We start from the raw sequence: 21281 nt of genomic DNA, 5'->3' as shown, positions 1-21281 counted from the left end.
ACGTTGTGTTTGCTCCATGTACTGTAGCAGTTAAATTGACCTCCTGAGTGTGCATCTGCGTTAGGTACAAACACGGAACTTGTGACAAACTGCAAACTGTGCTTGAGGCTCGTGTGGTCACGGAGGTGTTCCCTACCGCCCCGGGAAGCGAGACTGCGTCTCGAAACAATCCCTGCAGTGAGTCCGGGATCGTACCTATTCCTGTAGCTACTGGCTTTGTGCTTGATACTTTGAGCTCAAGTGAACTGAATTTTTCTGATCCGAGATCAAGCTATACTCGCTGATTAAATTAAACAAACTAAAAAAAAAAAAAAAAAACAAACAAAAACTGAAATTTGATCTTTTTTTTTCCCTTAAAACACTTAACAAAACCATGCCTGAGTTTTAAAAACAGGTTTTTGGATTCTTTAGCGTCTACGTGTCAGACTTTGTGCTCCGTTCTCGCGTGGCTGCGCCACGGCGGCGAGCTTTGGTGCAGGGCGGTGTGGCCAGCACCGGCGCCCTGCGGGCAAACACTGGGCATGGGCAGGCTGCCCAGGCTCGCAGCGGCACCCCGCCGGCCGCGGCTCTTTGGGGCTCAGGAGAAACTTGCCTCACAAACGACTCCCCTATGTTTCAGACCTGCTACGCCTATCCTGAGCATAGTATTGTATAGAAAGAGGTTAATTTTTAACTTGCGCCTGCTAAGACTGACTAAAAGCCGTAAGAAGTGTCCTCTGTTACAGCTGGGCTGGGGTTCGTTTCCAGGAGGATTGTGCTTTAAGTCACCAGTGAAGGGCCCCGCTGCGAAGCCGCTCTCTCCGCCGTGCCGCGCCGTGCCGCACCACGCCGGCCGCTCCCCATCACGCTTTGGTACAGGTGCTGGGGGCCGAGGAGGAGCCCCCGGAGCTCAGGTCGTCCTGCCACTTCTCCAGGCTGCGCCGCCGGGCGTTCATGAAGAAGTTGCTGACGGTGGTGAGCTCCAGGCCCAGCTGCTGGGAGATGGTGATCTGCATTTCTTTGGAGGGGCGCTTGTTCTCCTTGAAGATGGCGAAAAGCGTTCTGCGCTGGAGGTCTGTGAAAACCAGGCGAGATTTCTTCTGGGAGTTGTTCCGCTCTTTGTTCGGCTCTTGCTCTTTGCGTTTGCAGGCTGGGGAAGGGGTGGGCAGAGACAGAGAGAAAGCGAGCGTCAGGACGCGCGTGGCTGCCCGCAGACCCCGCTGGCCGCTCCGGGCACGGAGACCGGTGCGCGGTGGGCGCGAGCTGTCACCCTCCTGCGGGACCCGCAGAGCCAGCGGTGCACAGCCGCCAGCTGAGCCGGCGCCGCGCCGGCACGCGGGACCCAAGGGCGCGCGGAAGAATCCCGGGGGGCTACGCTGGTGTTGGCGCTCGCATTCCAGAGACCTGCGTTTTCAGGAATTATTTTGGACAGGCACCTGGTTGTTAGGCATTCGGGCACTGAATTCCTAGGCACTCGGAGCGCTCCCCCCGACCATCCCCAGACAGAGCCCTCAAATTCACTTGCCATTTCTGGACGGTGCACAACTTTGAGATTTTCCACACTTTTTATAAAGCCACTATCCGAGAAATGTGTTGCTTTTCTCTTACAGCAGCATTACAATGAGCAATTTAGCTTATCTCATGTCAGTCTAGGAAAGAAAACGCAAAGCACATCCTTTTTTTCTCCGCAGTAGCTAAGACAAAGATTAATTCTTTGCAGAAACTTCTCATGTGCCATAGCATATAACAACGGCAGATTACTGTTTTTTAACAAAACTGTGCAGGCCACTATTCCATAATGTAAACTCCCCCCCCGGGTAATGTATAGGACAGAGGAAACACAACTGGAAATTGCTGTTCATGCATTTAGAATAAATCTGTCCATATTTTGGCACAAATAGCCTTTGCTTTGATCTGCCATTCCAAACGCATACTTAAAACAATTACCCCGGCACAACGGTGAAGGCAGGAACCCCCCAAACCCGCTTTGTTACTACAGGGGAGAGAAGAGCTGAGCAAGCAGAAACTGCCCCCGCCCTCCCCACGCTCCCTGCACGATTTGCAACAAAAACGCCCTCGGTCTGGGGCTGTGGGGTGTTTTCCGGGCACCAGTTGAAATCCCCAGCACCCTGGGCTGCTTTCCTGTCTGCCAGCGAATGCGGGTGACTCCCGCCCGGCATTCCCCCAGGAGCTGGGGCCGATGCAGCCTTCTGCACCCGCTGTCCCCACTCACTCCCCGCCTGCGGCAGTGAGGGCTGGCGGGGCGGCCCTGGCCGGCAGCAGGGATGCTCGCAGCACCCGCGCCAAGGCATCCTCTCCCAGAAGATGTCCGCAGGACGGAGAGGTGCTGGCGATAACGCCCGCGGACAGAGGGATGGGTAAAACCCCACGGCACAGTCGAACTCCGCTCCCAGCTTTGCTCTGCCTGACCCAGCACAGGCTGCTCCGCTCCCCACATTCGTCTCCTCCATCCCCAAAAGGAGGCCTGGTTCTGCCTCCCCAGCAGACAGGTCTAACATTTGTACAGGAGCTTTTTTTACTTTAAACACCCCAAAGCAAACCCCAGTCAAAGCTCCCGTGGCAGCAACTTTGTGTGACCACCACTGGGGAAAAATCATGTTCAACAGCACGAACTGCCACCGTCCAGCTGAACCTTCTGTTTGCTTGTTTTCTTCCGAAAGAGACCTCCGTGGCCACTTTTTAACCATTTACCAATTTATTTGTGGTTTCTATCCACTGCTGCAACAGCTGCTGTCTGAAAAAGCTGCCCAAACTCCAGACATCTCTTGTGAGATAAACTCATAACTTCTGCTGTGAGACCGTTTGCCGATGGCCTCGTGTAGAAATAACCAGATCTCCTAGTGGGTCTCAAGTTCTACAGCTCTCTGCAAGTTTGTACTTTCATGTGGTCTCTCACAGACTACAATGTTGAAAAGCTATGAAAAAATGGAAAGAAGTGAAATCACGTATTTCCGAGAGGTCATGGCAGCAGTACCTGCTGTTGAGGCAACGTCCCTCGTCAGCAATTAGCTCTCCACGCCTCCCGAGATCACGCGCGCATCCAGGCAGTCCCCTGCCGCCGGCAGCTGCCACCTGATGCACGTGGTTTAAGGCCAACCAAAGCTTCTTCCCCCCGCCTGCAGCCTCCCCCAGGCACCTCACACCCCCTGCCCAGCCACTGGCTTCCTCCTCTTCATCACTGCTTCACAGCGGGGTCTTAAACTGCAGTGACTGCATTTTCTGCAAGCAAACTCGGAAGCCTCACTGAAAGCAGGCATGGCATTACACGGCGCGATAGGCTCACCCTGCACGATGCTCTGCACCAGCAATGAGGTAACGCTTCCCAGCGGAAAGCATCTATGAACGTGCTGCTTTGCTGAAATACACTGGCTGATTTTTTCCCCAATGTCTGCCGGCAGCGGTTCCCAGAGCCTGTCTCTGCGGAGGCGACAACACTCGGGCTTCCACAGCAGCGGGTCAGGCACTGGCTCGCCTGGGTCCTTCTCCCCCTGCTCCCCTGGGGTTTTTGCCCCAGCGTGATTCCCGGCGGTGTCACCACCCCAGGGCTCCGTGCCTCTTCTCCCTCCACCCCACGCAGAGACCGCCGGGGCGCAGCCGCGGCAGCAGCCCATCGCATGCCGGGGGATGCCTCTCCAGCGCCGGCACAGCCGGGCTGCGCAAGGGGAGGCCTCCAGGCATGAAGCCAACTGAGCTGTCTGCAAACCCGGGCCCTATATATTTGAGTTGATCTGCAGTTGGGTTTACAGGCTGGGTGTGAAGGGCTGCAAGCCACAGCGCAGCTGCAGAGCCCTCGGGCTGGCCGGCGGTGCTCTGCGGGCGTCAGCGGCATCTTCCCGGGGCATCTCCCAAGGGCGAGGGCGAAGCCAGCCAGAAATGCCCGTCAGAGCTCAGGTCAGGCAGGGCAGCAGCGCCTGACCATCGCTGCGCCAAGCGATGCTAATGGATCCTAAAAAAAATCAGCATTAATAGCTGATGTGTATTTATTAGCACAGAGAGAACATCAAGTGCTGAAACTAATACCGCTGCCGTAGCATACCCGGATTTAAAAATAGCCTGATAAGGCTGCCTACACAGGGCAGTAAGATAAAAAAAAAAATCCATATGTTGACATGGTTAGGTAATGTGTTGGGACAAAACAAGTAGGGGGAATTGATAAGTGGACGGGTTTTTAAGCAGCCCTATTAAATAGTTCTGCGCATCTAGAATGTGAAATGAGAACCTGCTCCAAAAAGTTAAGCTTAGGCTGTGGAAATGTCTGTAATTAGCCCAGACTCGGGGCCATACCCATCCACCTGTGCCTGCTCACGGCTCCACAGGGAGCCTGGCTCAGCCGGCTGCGTAACGCCTACGCTGATCCGTTTAGTTTTGTGCAGGGGACGGTATTTAACAGGATTTCTGCAGGAAACTGGCATATTTTGTTGGAGTGGCTGATCCTGGCCCCTTCTCTTGCATCCGTTCTCAGCTGCCAAATTCCAGTGGCTGCAGCAGAGCTGCCTCTGGGAGGAAGGTTGGGGTCGGACCATTCAAAATACCCCAAGAGGGCCAAAATGTGAGAGGAGGATGCCCCGGAGAGCCGGGTCCAAACCCAGACTTACGGGTTATGGGTGAGCGATTCACAGCACGGCCCCGCCGGAGGCAGCGGCACCAGCACAGGGTTTCCGCTGGGACCCGAGGGAGCGGGGCGGCGGCAAGGAGGCTGCTGCGTGGGCACGTCGGAGGCTGCAGGGTGAGCCCGCTTCTGCGGCCCGATGGCCGGGCTCGGGTCTCTGGAGGCGATTAGCCCAAAGGCATCACGCGGGAAGAATTTGGGTTCCTTCTCTGCATCTCTAACCTACCGGATAACACACTCCACAGATAATGTTTTACTGCTTGTCTGAGATGAAAAAGCAGATTTTAGGCTGGATTTCTGCACTCGACGCTTTACTTTTTGCCTTTTGTCTGGCCTCCACGTGGCGTTACACCCAGCACTGGGGATGTGACGAGCGTCTGCGTCTTTGCTGCAGTTTCTAATAGGTTCCGGGACACTGGGAAGAATCTAGTGTTTCCTAACATCACTAATTTATGTCCAGAGATACTCTGTGTTTTACAGTTATTGGTATCTTATAATAAATAATGCAAAGGTATGTGCTTTTCAATGCATTCAGTAAATACTTTCCTTGAACTGTTAAGTTTGCTCTTGAAAAGGCACCATAAAGGCAAATGTTGTTCCTTGACACGCATTTATCAGAAGAGAAAAATGGAGTGAGCACTCTACTAAAATAAAGTTATTATCCAGGAAACCTGCCTACAGAGAGAAACGTTTTAATAGTAGAGGGAAGGGAAGCGGCCATCTTGATTCTAAGAACAATTTGATTTATTAACTGCAGTTAATACTGAACATATTCTATGGAAGAAAATGGACAGCTGGCAAGAATTGAAAGCCATAACTGTGGGGAAAAAAAACAAAAAAAAAAACCTTCCCTTTTCTTCTACACTGGACTAAAGACGCTTTACATAGAAACAATATAGAAAGAGCTCAGAAATAGATTCAGTGCTGGCTCGCTTAATGTTGACTGAAGTGGAAACCCACCGAATTAGAGGGCATTAGGAGCGGTGCAGAGACCTGACACCGCACTGCGGGGCTGCGTCCCCAAGGAGGGACAGTCTGTCTTCAGTGAGCGTGGTTTTGTCCTGCAGCTAAAACGAAGGGAAGGTTTAAAAAATGTTGCTTTCAACTGGAATTAGGTGTTGCTTAGAAAGAAAAAAAAATCAAATAAACCAAAGCACCCAGAGTAAGCGTGGAGAGGCAGGAGGCGAGCCAGGCGAGGCACCGGGAGATGACGGCAATGAGCCCCAGAATCTCTGCAGTTCTCAGCGCTAATAAGGTTCCCCTCCACAAAGACAACAACTATTCAGATGTTCAACTTCAAACATGCAAGACACTCCATTGATTTTTCATTAGCGTGTTTGCAAGCCTGAGGTTAAGCACGTACTGAAATATTTTGCTGGATGCCAGAGACAGGGAGAGCGGAGGCAGGCAGGCAGCCGTCCCTCCTGGCTAACAGACACAGCAGCTCTCCGAAAGCTTCACCCAGCCCCACCTTTCTGCGCGAACGTTTGGGCCACCCAAGGACCGTGCCCCGTGTGTCAGCCAGGGAAGCCAAATCCAGCCGTCGGTCCAGGCTGCCCCGCGCGGCTGCAGCCCCGGGTAAAAGCCCACCGCTCTGTCTCCGCAGAGCCTTGCTAAGGGGCTGTCTCCCCAAATGCCCCGCGCCTGTAAGCCAGCTCCCCGATCAGTAAGGCTGGCACTCATTTCGCCTAACGTGAGCCAGGGAAAAGCAGGGCATCCCATGTCCCGGCTTCCCCCGCAGCCAGGGCACGAGCGTCGGATGCAGCTGGGGTGCGTCCCCTCCTGCGGGCAGGCGCCCCGCTGCCAGCGGTGACGGCGGGGAAGGACACGTCCCCCGCTCGCGACTGCCACAGACTCCATCGCGTCTTGGGACACACCTCGCCCAAAAATCTGCTCTAAACTGCCCGCCCTTCATAGCTTTCAATACAATTCACATGGAAAGAAGAATCATATCACACTGCTTTGGAAGAAATCATGACCCCGCTGTAACCAGGAGCTACCGATGTGTACTGTACCAACCTGCAACCCCATCTGCTTGAAAGGGAGCGCAGGGAAGTGGTGATCTTTCTGATTTTATTTCTGCAAGCCCGTCTGAGTTTTGGTTTCCTTGTGAACCTCACACGCTTCTAATTTAAGCTCTTTTTTTTTTTTGTCACTGAGTATCATTAAACTGAATATTTCCACTAATAGTCCATTTGTCTTATTTTCTGCAACAATAACTCTTATTTTCCATCTTCTTCCTCAGAAGAGAGGCACCTGGCCAGCCCCTGCATTACAAATAGATATAAATCCTGAAAAATATGTAGAAGTAAGTATTGCCTTATAACTGCCGTTTATAAAGACTGAAGCACTGGAAAATTTACTCTATCATTAAAGACGAATGCATGGCAACTACCAGCAATAGGCAGTGGATTCACTACCGCCGCCGTGGGGGTCTCCCTTCTGCCCTTCGACGATGAGAACGCTCATCCCCCAGGAGCTGCAGTGGTCCCCAGCGTCCTGCCCAGCCCTGCCCAGCCCTGCCTGCCCTGCCTGCCCTCCTGCCAGGCTGTGGATCCCGCCGTGCCCCAGCCCTAGCCCAGCTCACTCGGGAGAGCCGCGGCAGCCGGTGGATCCTGCGGGGTGGGACCCACCGTCTGGGGCAAGTCCGCCACGGAGCTGGTGAAAGCGTGACAAAATAGTTCAGATCAGACAATTTGGCATTTTCTCATGACAGTTTTTTTCACTCAAATATATCCACCGGGCTCCATCGTTCATGGCTGAAACAATGTGTGGCTCAGAGCAATCAATCCGCAGTGTGTAACGCTGGCTTTATGAAACCCAGCAGCAGCGCTGCCTGTCCCTATAGGCAGCAATAGTTCCTATCAGCTGTTTATGCAGGCACAGAAAGACCAGTCCTTTCTATAGAAACTGCTTTCGCCATATGTAGGCCAAAATTGATTGATACGGAGCTCACCGCTCTGACCGGCAGCACCGCAACAGCATTCAGCCAAATCCCACCCTCTGAACCCCCAGGACGGGGCAGGGATGCTCACGGGAGTGAGCCGGGGCCCCTCTCCTCCCTCGGCTCCTCTGCTTCCCCGCGCAGAGACGGGCGTTCCAGGAGGGACAAGGACATGAGGGTCACCAGCATCAGGAGGAGGAGGAGGAGCAGGACAGGGAGGGAGCCCACATCCCACACCTGGGAAAGAGGGTGGGGACCGTGCCGCTGGCAGAGGATGGGGCGAAGAGAGGGACCTGCGGAGACTACGGACCCATCCCATTTCTCTTCCAAGAGCCTGACGCCAGTTTTCTTTGGATACTGGAAACGTCAATGAAAGAGCTCGTGTGATTTCATGTCCCGTGAAGCGCAAACACAGCGCAAGCCCAGCACTCATACAAACAAACCCCACCATAAATCTGACGTTAATCCATCTCCCCCCTCAGGTATCTCTACTTTTCAATCCATTAGGCGAGGAGGGGGTAACCAGAAATCCTGGACGACTGTTTAGCAGTCTGAAATTTCTCAGGGCCCTACTTCATGGTCCACTTTCACTGGAAAAAGCCTCCCTTTGTCCTCACCTCCTCTAAATTCAGTTCCCTGCAGCTTCTCGAGTTAACTAACACCCTCAGAGAATCACCGGTTTTACAATGTTTTTACTCTAATGGCAAAAGTGACTTTGGAACTATGAAACAAAAAGCAAATGTTAAGAAGGAGCCAAGTAGAGAACAATATTCCCTTAATCCAGCAGTGAGTCATTTCTCTCTGTCGTTCATAAGGATAAGCCGTGAATATTGATCTCCTGTATGTGGTTTCATGCGGGTGTAGTACAAAGTCAACTAAACCCAGTTATCTGTCTGATGGAACTAAAAAATGTTCCTCAATTTGATTTCAGAGAGGACTCAATGTGAAGGAAATTTAATTATGCTAGTAATACTGAACACAATGAAATGACCATCAAAAGGTTTCCAAAGGTTTAAAATGTTTTTCTTTCGCTACGATTCACTTAAAGCAACCTCTTGTATATCTGTGTTACTACAACCTCTTAAAAACTAGGCCTCAAAAATCAATTTGATTACCTCTCTGAATTAAGTATGCACAAATGAAAGCAATCGAGATCAATACAAATTAGGTTAAGTACTCCACTGTGTACAAAATCATTATGTAACAAGAAACAATTTGAATGAAGATGCAAATAATCACGTTGTCGGGGTGCGCAGCCGGCGCGCCTTCACCTGCTCGCTGCCATCTGCTCCGCACCCACAGAACCCTCCCGATTTTTGTAATCCCTACGAATGCCCTCCGATGGCCTTTACCCAGAAAAAACAGCATATCCCCCCTAATGAGAAGTGTAGCACAAAGTGTTAATTCTGTTCTTCTAGAGAAGATCCGCCATTATTGGAGATCTCTTTGCTCGCCCAAACCTGTAACGGCAAGATGTTCCCTACACCGCAATTCCCTTCTGGAGAGCAGGGATTCCTGCAGCACGCCGAGAAAGGAGTGCCCAGCCTCGCCGTTTCTTCCCAGGAATGGGCTTTCTTGGTGCTCAGCCTGATTTTCCTCTCTCTTAATTCTGTCACGGAGGGAACGCCTTCCTCTGTCTAGGTCTCGCATCCTTCAGCTGTTTGAGAAGGAAAGATGGATGGGTTTGGGGATTCGGTCCTTTTATATTTCTATCTGGCATGCAGCAGGTCTCAGGCTGTTTGTGTCAAATCTCCTGTAAATCTGCTGGGTGGCTGAAATTGGGCTGTAAATTCTGCGGGGCAGGGGCTGCTTCCTCCCATGCAATGCCGTAACACCCATCTCAGCGTGGGATCTCTGACAAGGGCCTCTAAGTACTATTGTAATATACTTCCATCATTAATACAGAATAATAAATAATAGATGGGATAGGGCCAATTTATTGCACTCTAGGGTGAGAATGAGTGGAGGCTTGGTAAGCACGCAGCGCAGTTTCAACGTCCTCCTTGTCGCTGAGCGGCTGCAAGCTCCAGCCATGCACTGAAGCTGTGTCTGCAAGGCAGCCTCCCGGTTTCTCTTCTGTGGCCGAGGCAGGGAGCGTCCCCTGACACTCAATATCCAGCCCTCTTTACAAACAAGCTCTTCTGCGAGCTGCAAAAGGAACAGACCCGATTTCTGACCGATTTCTGTTTCAGAGTTGATCGTGAGCTCGTAAGGTCTCCTTTCCAGCAGCTGGGGGATGTATCAGCTCTCCCTCCTGCCGGATCACGGCCCAGCGTGGCGCAAGCTCGTGCCGTAGCCTTGTTGCAGGGCAGGCACGCACTTACAGGATCTTCCTTCTCTCCACAGACTTCTGCTTTCACAACAAGGGTACAACCGCCCACAGTTACCCGTGAGACCTCTGCTCCTGGGCGCAGGGACCCCCTGGGGCACCCCGCAGGGGACCAGTGGCTTTGTGCGGAGAGGAGCAGTGGGGCTGCAGGGACAGACGGACACACACCCGCCATAATGGCATCAACCTCGCCGAGGTGCCAAAATACACTCGTGCTGGTTCAGAGTCCCAGCTGCTTTCAGAAGCACAAGCTGACAGAAACTGTAGAAGCAGCAGCATTTAAATGCCATCACCCGACTGCGATGAGCCGTGTCGGCCCGCCTGCAGCGCTGACGTACCGCTCCCCGCACCACCAGCTCTTGCAGCAGCAAGACTGCTCGGGTACTCGATCCAGCCACAGCAAAACGTTGGACCCTTCAAACTGCACTCTGCGAGTCCTTCACTTCTAGCGCCTGGGAGATTTATCTTTCCTCTTGTTCTGGAGATTCTCCCTTTTGAATCCCAAAATCGTTTCCACCTGAATTATAACACTTTCCTGTAATGAGGATTTATATTCCCTTCATCAGAGCACAGAGCTGAAACCAGACCTTCCCCACGCCGCGTGCTCTGCCTGTTGTAGCAGCATCTGCAAGCGATGCACCAGCACACCCCCTCAAGTACCAGAATACAGCTGTGGCCTTCTCCCCATGGAGAAAGGGAAGTGCTTCAGGCATCTTTTCCAAGAAAGGACTGGGAATTTCCAGTTGCGGTAGGTGAGCAAGCACTGAATAGGAGTCTGAAGCCTTAGAGTGGATTAGAATTTGAAATATCTTGCCTTCTTGTTTTCTGCTGATCACGTCCAGCAGCATTCCCGTAGCTATGTCGCTTTGACACCCTCCCATGCTGCAGCTCCCTCCTGGCACCGTACCGTAAAAGTCAGAGTCGCGAGCTGAGTCCTGTGGGCCCTGCTGCAGGGAAAGGTATGGGTCTACTGAGCTCTTGCTGCGTGCCTCCAGAACCAGCTTGTTTTCAGAAATTCTGACTCACAGGAGAAAGGAGGAAATGATTATTTCCTTTTAATGGCTGTTATTGACAGGGCACAATTATGAAGAACAGGAGAGGGCAGGAGCAAAGCTCTGCCGACTTCTTGGGAAAGCCAGACCTGTGTTGCTCTCCTGGCTCTCCGAGCTCTCCTTGAACTTCAGACAACGACTGCCGAATACGGAACGCAAGAGCAGGCCTGGGTGGAGCGATGGTCTTTGCCATGAAGTCAGGTTCACGTTTCCTTCTTCCCAGGGGCTTACTTCACAGTAAGCTTCAGCAGGAGAGGTAAGCGTCCTCCCTCCCCGAGCACCACCGAGGTAGCGCGTGGAGGTGAGGAAGGGAGTGAGCTCCCTCCAGGCAGAGGGGCCGTGGGTCTCCCACCTCCGCAGCGAACCTGCTACCAGGCAGCTGGTGGATGGGAGATGGGATGGCTCTTCAGCAGGCTACGTGGGTGATGATAGCAGTTGCATCCTACCACCCCAGTGGTACGAGCTAGCTGACGCCGAGCGTGGCTCTGGCGTCGGGTCCGTGCAGCCATGACCCACAGGACACCTCTTCTGCAGTGCACCGTCAGGGCTGGATGTGAGAGGAGAGCCAAGACGCTGCACCCTGGCAGGATCCGAGCATGATAGAGGAGAAATTTGGCACTAAAGATGCCAGACGGATGGGGGAAAGCTTTGGGACCTTATACCTAATCTGCGTGAGTCTCTTCACACCGGGAGCCTGTGGTGGGGGCTGGCGCGGTGCTGTGGTGCCACTGGTCCTTACCAGCAACAGCTCGCGCTGTGACACCGGCTGCCAAGGAAAGCAGCGGTGTCCTTGCCTGATACGGGAACGAGAGGGCAGGATAAGCACAGAGGAGAGGGAAAACGGAGAAGCAGGTGTGTGGGAAGCTCTCCGAGGAAGACTTCCTCAAGCTCTTCCTTTACCTTCTTCAGCCGTGTGCTGCTTGCCAAAGCTTAATGCCTCAGCGCAGGCCCCTCTTCTTAAATGCCCATTATGACAAGATGAGATCTGCTGGAAAATCACCACTACTCATAAATATGTTCCCTGCTTACTTAGAGATATTTTGGTCTCGGAGACAATTTGCGTTTTGGGAAACTGCCAGCCTCTATCGCTTGTCTAATAATTCCTCCGTGCAGCATTTACCAGTGGTTTGAGTCCCCTTTTTTCACAATGGAGTAGTTTGATTTTATAGCTCAAAAACCCCAAACAACCCCAAAACACTCCAATTTCTGTTTTGCTTGCATTTCTATCTGCCATCAGTGAGTTGTCTGGTTGATCTTATCACTGAACCCATTTGAGATTAGTCTATTTTGTATGATTTCTGCGTACAAAAATCCTCTATAAATCAGAGAGCCTTTTATGCAAAAGTCTGCAAGATTGATAGAGCTGGATACAAAATCTTTTGCCTTGGAAAAAGAGATGTATTATCTGTCCCATTGGACATAATGCTTTCTCTGCATATTCAGCTCCAAAGTATGATGGGGCTTTTTCTAGAGAAGACAGGAGACAAGATAGTAGTCTTAAATACAAACAGATTGCTATCAGAAGAAAGAGAGTCATTTTTTTGCTGTGTCTAGCGGGGATAAGATGAGAAGCGAAGGATTTAAAAGACAAAAAGGGAGATTAAGGCTAGTCATTAAGGATTTTTTTGTACCTGTAAGCCCTGGAAGAGATTGCCTAGGTAGCCTGAGAAATCCCCATCACTGGAGATTCTTGAAGAATGGGGCAGACTGTCGGGACAAGTGATGTCTCAAGTCCTTTTCAGCCCTGCTTTCCCCGTTAGATTAATTCTCCGTACACCTGCAGAGCCCTGTTTCCACTCTGAAGGCAGCCACAGGGGAGCTCCTCTGATGCGAGGAGTCTGCTACTTTTAGTGCTCGGAGACTCAGAATAGACGTGTTGGGTTACCGGCAAGAAGCTTGTCATCTCTGAGTAATGTCTAATTGGAAGGGATGAAAAAGCCACTTGCAACTGGTGGATGGCAGGAACATCTAGGACAAGATTTTGTGGCTAATACAAGGGAGGAGTGCTAAGGATGAGCAGTGGGGCCACGGTGCAGAAAAAGAAGCGCAAAGTTTGAGTCAAAACGCCCCTATAAAGAGCGAGGGAAGAAACAGCATCAGTTACTGGAAAATAACCCTTTTGGCAAAAATGTTCTCTCCACAAATAAATTCTATCAGTTTTCAAATGCAGAGGAATATTTGAGTTTGGGATATTTCAGTTCAAAGGGTGATGGCCAAGAGATACTAGGAAAGAATGAGATGCTGGGGAAAAAATCTAATAAGGAAATAGTGAAGAACAGATTGGAAAAGCTCAGAATGAGTAACACATGTTGATAGTCTAACTGTTTCTTAAAAAAAGTAGAGGGAAAAAAAGATAGAAGTGCATTTAATGACAAATGTGGTCAGATTTATCTTTATCAACCAGTCAAGAAACTGATAAAAACTGGTTGCTTAACAAAAATGGTATTCAAATTTCTGCAGGGCAGAAATGTCTTCAGAAATAATGTGGAACAAAAAGATAGGGCAGGATATTATTTCAGAAAGTTGGTACGCGAGAAATATAATTTATCACCCAGCACCACAATTTACCACATGGATTGTTCAAACATAACCACTAATCTATATCTGAAGAGAGTACTAATATTTCAAGCCACTAAGCACCTTTCAAAGAATCTTTATGTACCTGTATATTTAGTTCAACACTAAGAAATAGTTTTATATATAGATAACGCACTTGATACAGATGTTATTACGCCTTAATTTTTAGCTGTACCTGCAGACAACAAAATAGTCTCAAAATCCAGAGAAAGCAGCATTAGGTAGAACACAAAGAGGCAGAGGACGGATGGACAGCATTAGGTAGAACACGAAGAGGCAGAGGACGGACGGACAACAGCCCGCCTGCACACAGCCCACCCCTGGCAACCGGTTCCAGCTCAGGGGCTGTCCCGGGCGCTGGAGGGGTGGCGGGTGCAGTAGGGCCAGCCGCACTAGCGCAACCCTGGCCCTGGTGGGATGTGGGGCCACCAGCCCTCGCTCCTCTCTCATGGCCCCCCACGGCTTACCGGGCTCTGGGCCAGGGAGAGGCCGCAGCCACTGCCTGCTCCGGGGTGCCTCGCCCCTCTCCTGCTCCCCTCTCTCCTTCTTTGCCTGTCCCCTCCGTCCCTCTCCCGCTCCACTCCATCCCTCTCCTGTTCCCCTCCATCCTTCTCTCTCTCCCCTCCATCCTTCTCTCTCTCCCCTCCGTCCCTCTCCAGCTCCCCTCCTTCCCTCTCCTGTTCCCCTCCATCCCTCCTGTTCTCCTCCATCCCTTTCCTATTCCCCTCCATCCCTCCCCTGCTCCCCTCCATCCCTCCCCTGCTCCCCTCCATCCCTCCCCTGCTCCCCTCCATCCCTCCCTGTCCCCTCCATCCCTCTCCCGTTCCTCTCCCGTTCCCCTCCCTCCATCCTTCTCCCCTCCATCCCTCCCTCTCCCCTCCATCCCCCCGTTCCCCTCCATCCCCCCGTTCCCCTCCATCCCCCTGCTCCCCCCATCCCTCCCTCTCCCCTCTCCCCTCCCTCCGCCCCGCCCCGCTCCCCGCCGCTCTCCGTGGTGCTGACGGACCGCGCCCGCCGCCGCCGCCGCCGCCGCCGCTGCCGCCCCGCCCCGGGGTCCGCCCGCGGCTCCGGCAACGGGGCTTGAGGGGCACGGCCAGAGACCCCCGGAGGGGGGAGAGAGACACCCCGGGGGGGGGGAGAGACCCCCGGCAGCCGCCGCTGCCCCCCGGCCGCGGGCAGGCGACGGCAGCGGGGCTGGCGCAGCCGCCCCCCGCGAAAGGCGCTGCGATGGCGGGGACGCAACGGCGGCGAGGCCAGGGCGCCGCTTTGCAGAAAGGAGCCGCTGACGGTGTTCTGGCACCAAAATGTTTAATCATCGGTAACGTGATTCAGCAGCCGGGAAACGTAAACCGGGAGTGCGAGCGCTTCGCTGGTCGGCCCGGAGAGCGGGTAACGGCCCCGCGGGGCGCGGGCTCGCCCGCCGCGCCCTGCCTCGCCCGCCAGCCCCGGGCGAGCCGCACGAAGGGACGGGGGCGGAGCGGCCCCCCCGCCCCGGGCCAGCCCCGGGGACACCGGCACAGCCCCGGGAGTTACTTCAGCCGCGTTCCTCCCGCGCTGCCCCGGCGGGACGCGGCGATGGGCGCCCTGCGGGCAGCCCAGCCCCGGGGACGCGGCGCCCTGCGGCAGGGACGCGAACCGCCGCTGAACCCTGCCCTCCGCGCTCGCCGCGCAGACACCGACTCACCTAGAGATCGGTAAGGTTTTTCACCCCGGCAGAAATTTAGGGACTGCCCGACGGGGCCGGAGCCGGTCAAGGCTTCACCGAGACGTTCCCGCGGCCGCGGGGGCGGGCAGGGCCCTGCCCGGAGCCCCGACCCCCGGAGCCCCCCGCCGCCCCGGGGCCGCCAGCCCGTCGTGGGGACGAGGTCCCGGGGGTGGTGCCGCCGTCGGGGCAGCCCGGGAACCCGGGTGCCTGGCGTTCCGTTTGCTTTGCGGGAGAAGCCCTTGCCCGGAGCCCAGGGCAGCTCCCCAGAAGCCCCGTCCCTGCCCCGGCGGCCGGGGGAGCCCGGTGTCCCCGGGAGGGCACTCGCCGCTTTCCCCGGCTGCAGCCGCAGCGACACTCGCACGGCCGCGCCAAAACGATGCTTTTTTACTCTCGGATCCCCAAAGTACGCACCAAACTGCCCGCTCACATGGTGAGCTGCCCACACCTCTGCCTGCGCTGCCTGCAGGCAGCCCTCCCTGCCCGGCCGTGCTTCGGCACAGGCGGCTGAGCACCGTCCGCCGGCTCAGGAGGCGTTTAAAGACTCCCAAGGAGGGACAATAAGCACAGAAATAATAAGAAATAATAGAATAGAATAGAATAGAATAGAATAGAATAGAATAGAATAGAATAGAATAGAATAGAATAGAATAGAATAGAATAGAATTAGAATAGAATTAGAATAGAATTAGAATGAGAATAGAGTAAGAATAGAATAGAATATTATTATGTATCTTCTATAATAAGAACAAATAATAAGCACACCCCACTGCTACGGCTGCCACGGGGAGAGGGGGGATTTCCCTCAAAGGACAGCAGATTTTCGTCCCGTTTAGGAAAACTTACAGGAGCAAGGGGCAAATTGGACAGTTTTCAGAAATCTGAACTACTTTTGGCTTATTCCCCTTGCTCAGAGGGATTTAAGCAGGCGAGTAAAGGGGAAGAAGGAAGCACCGAGGCAATGAGGCTGCATATTCACACGTGGTAATAAAAAAAAAAAATCGATTTTCCGAAGGGGATGGTAATTTGCAAAGGTCTTTCCCGCTCCGGCTCCCACTCCACGGGGAACCCGCACTCACTCGGCCACCGAGCTCTCTCCAAACTTTACTCCTGGATGCAAAGGCATCACTGTGATGAATTCAAGGGGAACTGGGAAAGCGGAGATCCAGAATTATACATGCATATCTCCGCGTGTGATTTCTGATTTTCTGCCCAATATGTACGGCTCCGTGGGGAACCCCCCACCCGGGACCGGTGCTGGGAAGGAAAAGCACCAGCAGCATTACTGGAAATGAGCCGGCTCAGGTTCCAGATCAATGAAAACTGGGTCCACGCGTTTATGCTCCTGTTGCCAGCATTAATGCTCTTTTAATCTTCTAAACATTATCTGCATCGATTTCCCTCTAGATACGTGACATCACTGCGTGCGCTGGCAAAAAAAACCCAAACCCTTTCTGTTCCCCTGATGCTCCCCTTGCAGACAAACCCCGGGACCTTCATTTGGTTGATCATACAGAAGAACTGGATACCCAGGGGCTGTTGGAAAGGACGGGAGGAGTTTGTAGCTGCCGTTAGAGCCGAGGAGGAGATCAGCATCCCTGTCCTGGCCAAGCCAGGCTCTGAAACGGGCTGCAGAGCCGGGCAAGGCCCGCAGCCCAACGACGGCGGCCCTGCAAAGTCCCCTTCACCTTGAGAAAGCCCTAAGCGTCCTCCGAGAGGCTTTTGGAGGCCCCAGGCCGGTGGCTGGTCACCCCACAGCATCCCCGGTGGGGGGGCAGGCAGGGATTACGGCCATCAATACTTCATGGCTCCTCGTCCCCCCCGCTCTGCCGCATCCCACCCCCGCATGCGGGGACCCCCTGCCAGGGGGGAAGAGCATCCCGCCGCCTCCAAACAGGAGCGGGAGAGCGGGCGGCCCGGAGCCCTGCGCACACTTGTGGCAGGGGGAACCCCGCGGCAGACGGGGAGATCTCGGTGCGGTTGGGGTGTGGGTCTGCAGGCGGCCCCCCCCCCCCCAAACCGCACTGTTCCCCCCCGTCTCCGCCGGGGGCAGAGGAGGGGCGAGCGGCCAGCGGGGCCCCCCGGGCCCCCGTCCCCGAAGCCCCGCAGAGCCCCGGCCCCGCGCCGAGCTCCGCGGCAGGAGCGGCGCGGTGCCACCGCGGAGGGCGGGGAGGCCCCGGCAGGGACCCCCGTCCCCTCCGCCCCCCTCCGCCCGCGCCAGCAGAGCGGGCCCCGGGGCGAGGGGCCGCGGCCTGCCCCCGCGGGCACCAGCGCGGGGGGGATCTCCCCGGACCGGGATCGACCGAAGCAAGGGGAGGACGGGCCCGCGGGAACGGACCTCCCCGGGGCTCCGAGCCGCGCTCCCGGGCGTCCCGCTGCCCCGCACGGCGCCCAGCCGGACACCGGCGCGCACGGGCGTCCCTGCCTCTGCCCACGCGTGTCCGCGCCTGCCGCAGCCCGCCCGGTTACCGCACGTCCATGCCGGCGAGCTGCGCCGTCTCCAGGAGGGAAGGCAGCCGCCTGACGGGTACGTTCCGCAGCAGGACCGCGTCCTGCCCGGCCGCGGGGCCGGACGGAGGCGCCAGCGGCAGCGAACGCGGCTCTTCTGCCCGCCGCCGGCACGTCCCCCGCGGGAGAGCCTTCGCCGGGCCCCCCGGTGCCGGGGGTCGCTGCCGGGGGTCGCCGCCGGCCGCCCCGCTGCCCCCCCGCCGCGCCCGCAGAACAATGGGGGCTGCGGCGCCCCGCGGGCCCGGCAGGGGGCGCCCGCGCGGCCTCCGCGGGACAATGCGGCCGGGCCGCGGGGCTGCGCGGGGCTGCGCGGGGCTGCGCGGGGCTGCCCCCCCCCCCCCCCGCCGGCCCCCCCGCTGCGCCGGCCCCGCCCGCCCCGGGGGACGCGGTGCCCCCCCGCCCGGCAGCGGCCAGTCCCCGCCGGTGAGCCCGGGAGCGGCGCGAGGGACGCCCGCTGGGAGCGCGGAGCGGTGCGGGAGGCGCGCAGGGCGCCCTTCGGCACCCGGCCCGGGAGCGCTGCACCGGCCCCGCCGCCCCGGGGAGGGGGGGGGGCTCCCGGGCGGCGCCGGCAGCGGAGAGCGCCGCTCCGCCGGCCCGGAGCCCCGCCGAGCCCCGCCGGCTCCGGGCCGGGCGCGCAGGAGGCGGCGCGGGGGGAGGCGGGGGACGGGCCGGCCGCCGGCCCCGGGCCGGGCCGCCGAGAGCGCGGGAAGGGGGGGCCGCCCGGGCGGGCCGGGGCCGGCGGGCAGCGCCCCGCGGGGCCGGCCGGGGCCGCGCTCGGCGCCCCGGGGGTGGCGGCTCCGCTCCCCGCGTCCCGCACCTACCTGCCAGCCGCAGGGCCGACATCCTCTGGAACTCCGGCTCCTGCAGCCACTTCCACATCCTCCGGAAGGTCTCCCGGCCGGACTTGAGTTTACTCCAAGGCTTAGGGTTCCGCAGCAAGTCCGAGAGGGTCCCCTGAGAGCGGCACAGCACCCGCTGGGCGAAGATGGCCTGCGGGATGCTGTAGCGCTTCAGCTCCGCCGTGATCCTTTGTGCCACTTCTTTGGTGTTGATCTCCTCCAGCTGCCCCGAGCCGCTCACCTGCGAGCCGGAGGAGGAGGAGGGCGGCCGCTCCCGGCCGGCGGGCAGCGCGGGGCCGTGGGGCGGCGGGTGGCCGGGGTGCGCGGGGTGGTGCATGCCGTTCAGGTGGGGCATCATGGCGGGGGGCGTCCCCAGCCCCCGGGAGAGGTGCTGGTCCCCCCGCGCCAGCATGGCGGCGTGGGCGTCGAAGTTGGGGCTGAGCATCTTCTCGTGGCCGGGCGGCCCGTAGCCGTGGAGGCCCTGCTGGGCGTTGTGGAGGGGGCCCAGCCCGTTGCCCAGCGGCGAGAGGCTCTGCCCCATGCCGGGCATCTCCTTGTAGGGCCCGTAGAGGTTGTTGACGGCGGGCAGCCCGCGCTCGTCCCGCATGAGGGCGAAGCTGCCGCTGACGTTGCCCGAGAGGCGCTGGTGGTGGTGGTGGTGGTGGGCGTGCGGGTGGGCGTGCGGGTGGTGGAACTTGTCGGAGACGGTGGAGATGGGCGGCAGGGGCTGGAGTGGCGTCAGGGTGGTGTAGGTGCTGCTCATGCCCATGCCGGGCGGCGAGGACTCGCAGGGCATGCTCATGGCGTGGTGCAGCGGGATGGAGAGCTCGGGGCGGTACTCGGCGGCGCCGTCCAGCAGCGAGGCCATGCTGGACACCATGGCCGGCCGGGCGGCGGCGGGGGCCAGCTCCTGGTGCGGCGGCGGCGGCGGCGGGGGCGGCGGCGGCGGCGGGGGCACCCGGAGCGGCCCGGCGCTGCGGCCGCCGTGGTGGGGGCTGGGGCTGCCCATCAGCTCCGGCTCATGGCCGGCCGCCCCGTGCAGGCTGCCCAGCGGCTCCATCGCCATCTCGGGGTTCATGGCGCAGGCACCCGGCTCCCTGGCGAGGCATCGACGGGCGCTGCGGCCGCTCCTCATTCACTCATGGGGGCGGCGGCGCGGCGCGCCGCGGCCCGAGGCCGCCCGCTCCGCCGGCCCCGCGGGCAGCGGGCAGCGGGCAGCGGCCGCTCAGCCGGGCCCGCGCCGGCCCCGCGCCATGTCCTCGCCTCGCCGCCGCCGCCGCCGTCTGCGGGCGGCGGGAGCTGTCCAGGGCGCGCCGCGCGCACCGCCTGGCCGCGCCCGCTGGGCCGGGCCTGCGCGACTGACAGGCGGCGCGGCCGCCCGGGCCCCGGCGCGGGGCGGGCCCGCCAATGGCGGCGCGGCGCCGGGCGGGGCGGGCCGGCAGCCGCCGGGCCCTTAAAGCTGCCGCGGCCCTTTGTAGCCGCGGCGGGGGGGTGGCTCGCCGCCGGCCGGGGCTGCTGGCGGGCCGCCGCGGCGGGGGTGCGCGGCCCTGCCCGCCAAGCGGCGGCGCGGCTCCTCCCGGGCCCGGCCCCGCAGCCCCCGCAGCCCCTCAGGCTCCTCGCGTCCCCTCAGGCGCCGCAGCCCCGCTCCAGCCCCCTCAGACCCCCGCTCCCCCGAAGGGGACCGCGCCGAGTCCCGGCAGGCGGCAGCCCCGCTCGGTGTCCGTGCCGGTGCCGCCGCCCCGCGCTCCCGGCTGCCCGCGGTGCGGTGCGGTGCGGTGCGGTGCGGGTCGGCGGGCCGGCCGCGCAGGTGTCGCCTTTGTGCGGAGGCGGCGATGGGGGCCGGGGAGCCGCGACCGGCTGCCGGAGGGCGAGCAGGGGGCCCGGACCGCCGGCCCCTCCGGCCGCCGCGCCCGCGGGGAGGCCGCCCCCGGGGCGGGCAGGGGCCGGGGGCTGCCCCGCAGCGCGGCCCCCGGCTCGGCGCTTCCCCGGCGGAGCGGCCTGGGCGGCGCGGGCAGCCCCGCACCCCCCGCCATCCCGCCCGGCCCGGGCGAACGGCGCCCGCGCTCCTCTGCTCCACGATGTGCTTTTTCAAACCGAGGCGCAGTGCTGATCCGCGTTACTAATTGCGTTAAACATGGCAGAAAGTACGGCTTAGGAAAAGCGCGTCACCAACATCCAGCAGTAAATGACCCGACACGGTCACAAAAGAAATCTGTGTCCCCGTGTCAGTCTGCTGTCACCCAGCTGCGCGATTCCTGTCGCGAACGCGCCCCCCGCCATTCGCACCCGTCTTCCCCTTCCTGAGGGCGAGGGGCTTCCCCGCGCCCCCCGAGCCCCCGCGGCCCGGAGGCACAGCGGCACACCGCCGCTCCGCGGGCACGAACCGGCCTGGTCACCGCCAGCCGGTTTGAACTGTCTTATCTCTGCCCTCGCCAAAGCCATCTGGCGTGCCATCGCGGGGCCATGGCTGCGGAGCTGCGAGCCCCCGTGCCCATCCAGCCTGTTACCGGCAGCCAGCCTTGCGCTCATGGCTCTGAAGGCTGCTGAGCACCCCGTCCCCCCGCTGCGCCCCGTCCCCCGGGTGCGCCGTCGCCGTCCTGCCCCAGGGGCTGCGCTGGAAGCGGCGGCGGGAAACAGCCTGCGAGTTCCCAGAGCGGCCTCGAGCGCGGCCGTAGCCTCGGCGCACGGCACGGTGTCAGCACTGCGGGGACTGTGGGGAGA

General features: G+C 58.6%; 1 protein-coding gene across 1 annotated transcript; it reads right to left on the bottom strand.

Moving 5' to 3' along the window:
* Positions 1–842: 842 nt before the first annotated feature.
* Positions 843–19695, bottom strand: LOC309601886 (one cut domain family member 2-like; the record flags this gene model as incomplete). Its single annotated transcript, XM_082335130.1, has 2 exons — positions 843–1129; positions 18543–19695. 2 exons carry the CDS (start codon positions 19693–19695, stop codon positions 843–845), a joined length of 1440 nt encoding a protein of 479 aa, XP_082191256.1.
* Between the last annotated feature and the right edge of the window lie 1586 nt (positions 19696–21281).

The sequence above is a fragment of the Platalea leucorodia genome (assembly GCF_965183815.1).
Source record: "Platalea leucorodia genome assembly, chromosome: W".
NCBI classification, from domain to species: Eukaryota; Metazoa; Chordata; class Aves; order Pelecaniformes; family Threskiornithidae; genus Platalea; species Platalea leucorodia.
Note: the sequence above shows the minus strand (reverse complement) of the source record. Positions and strands in the feature narration are given on the sequence as shown.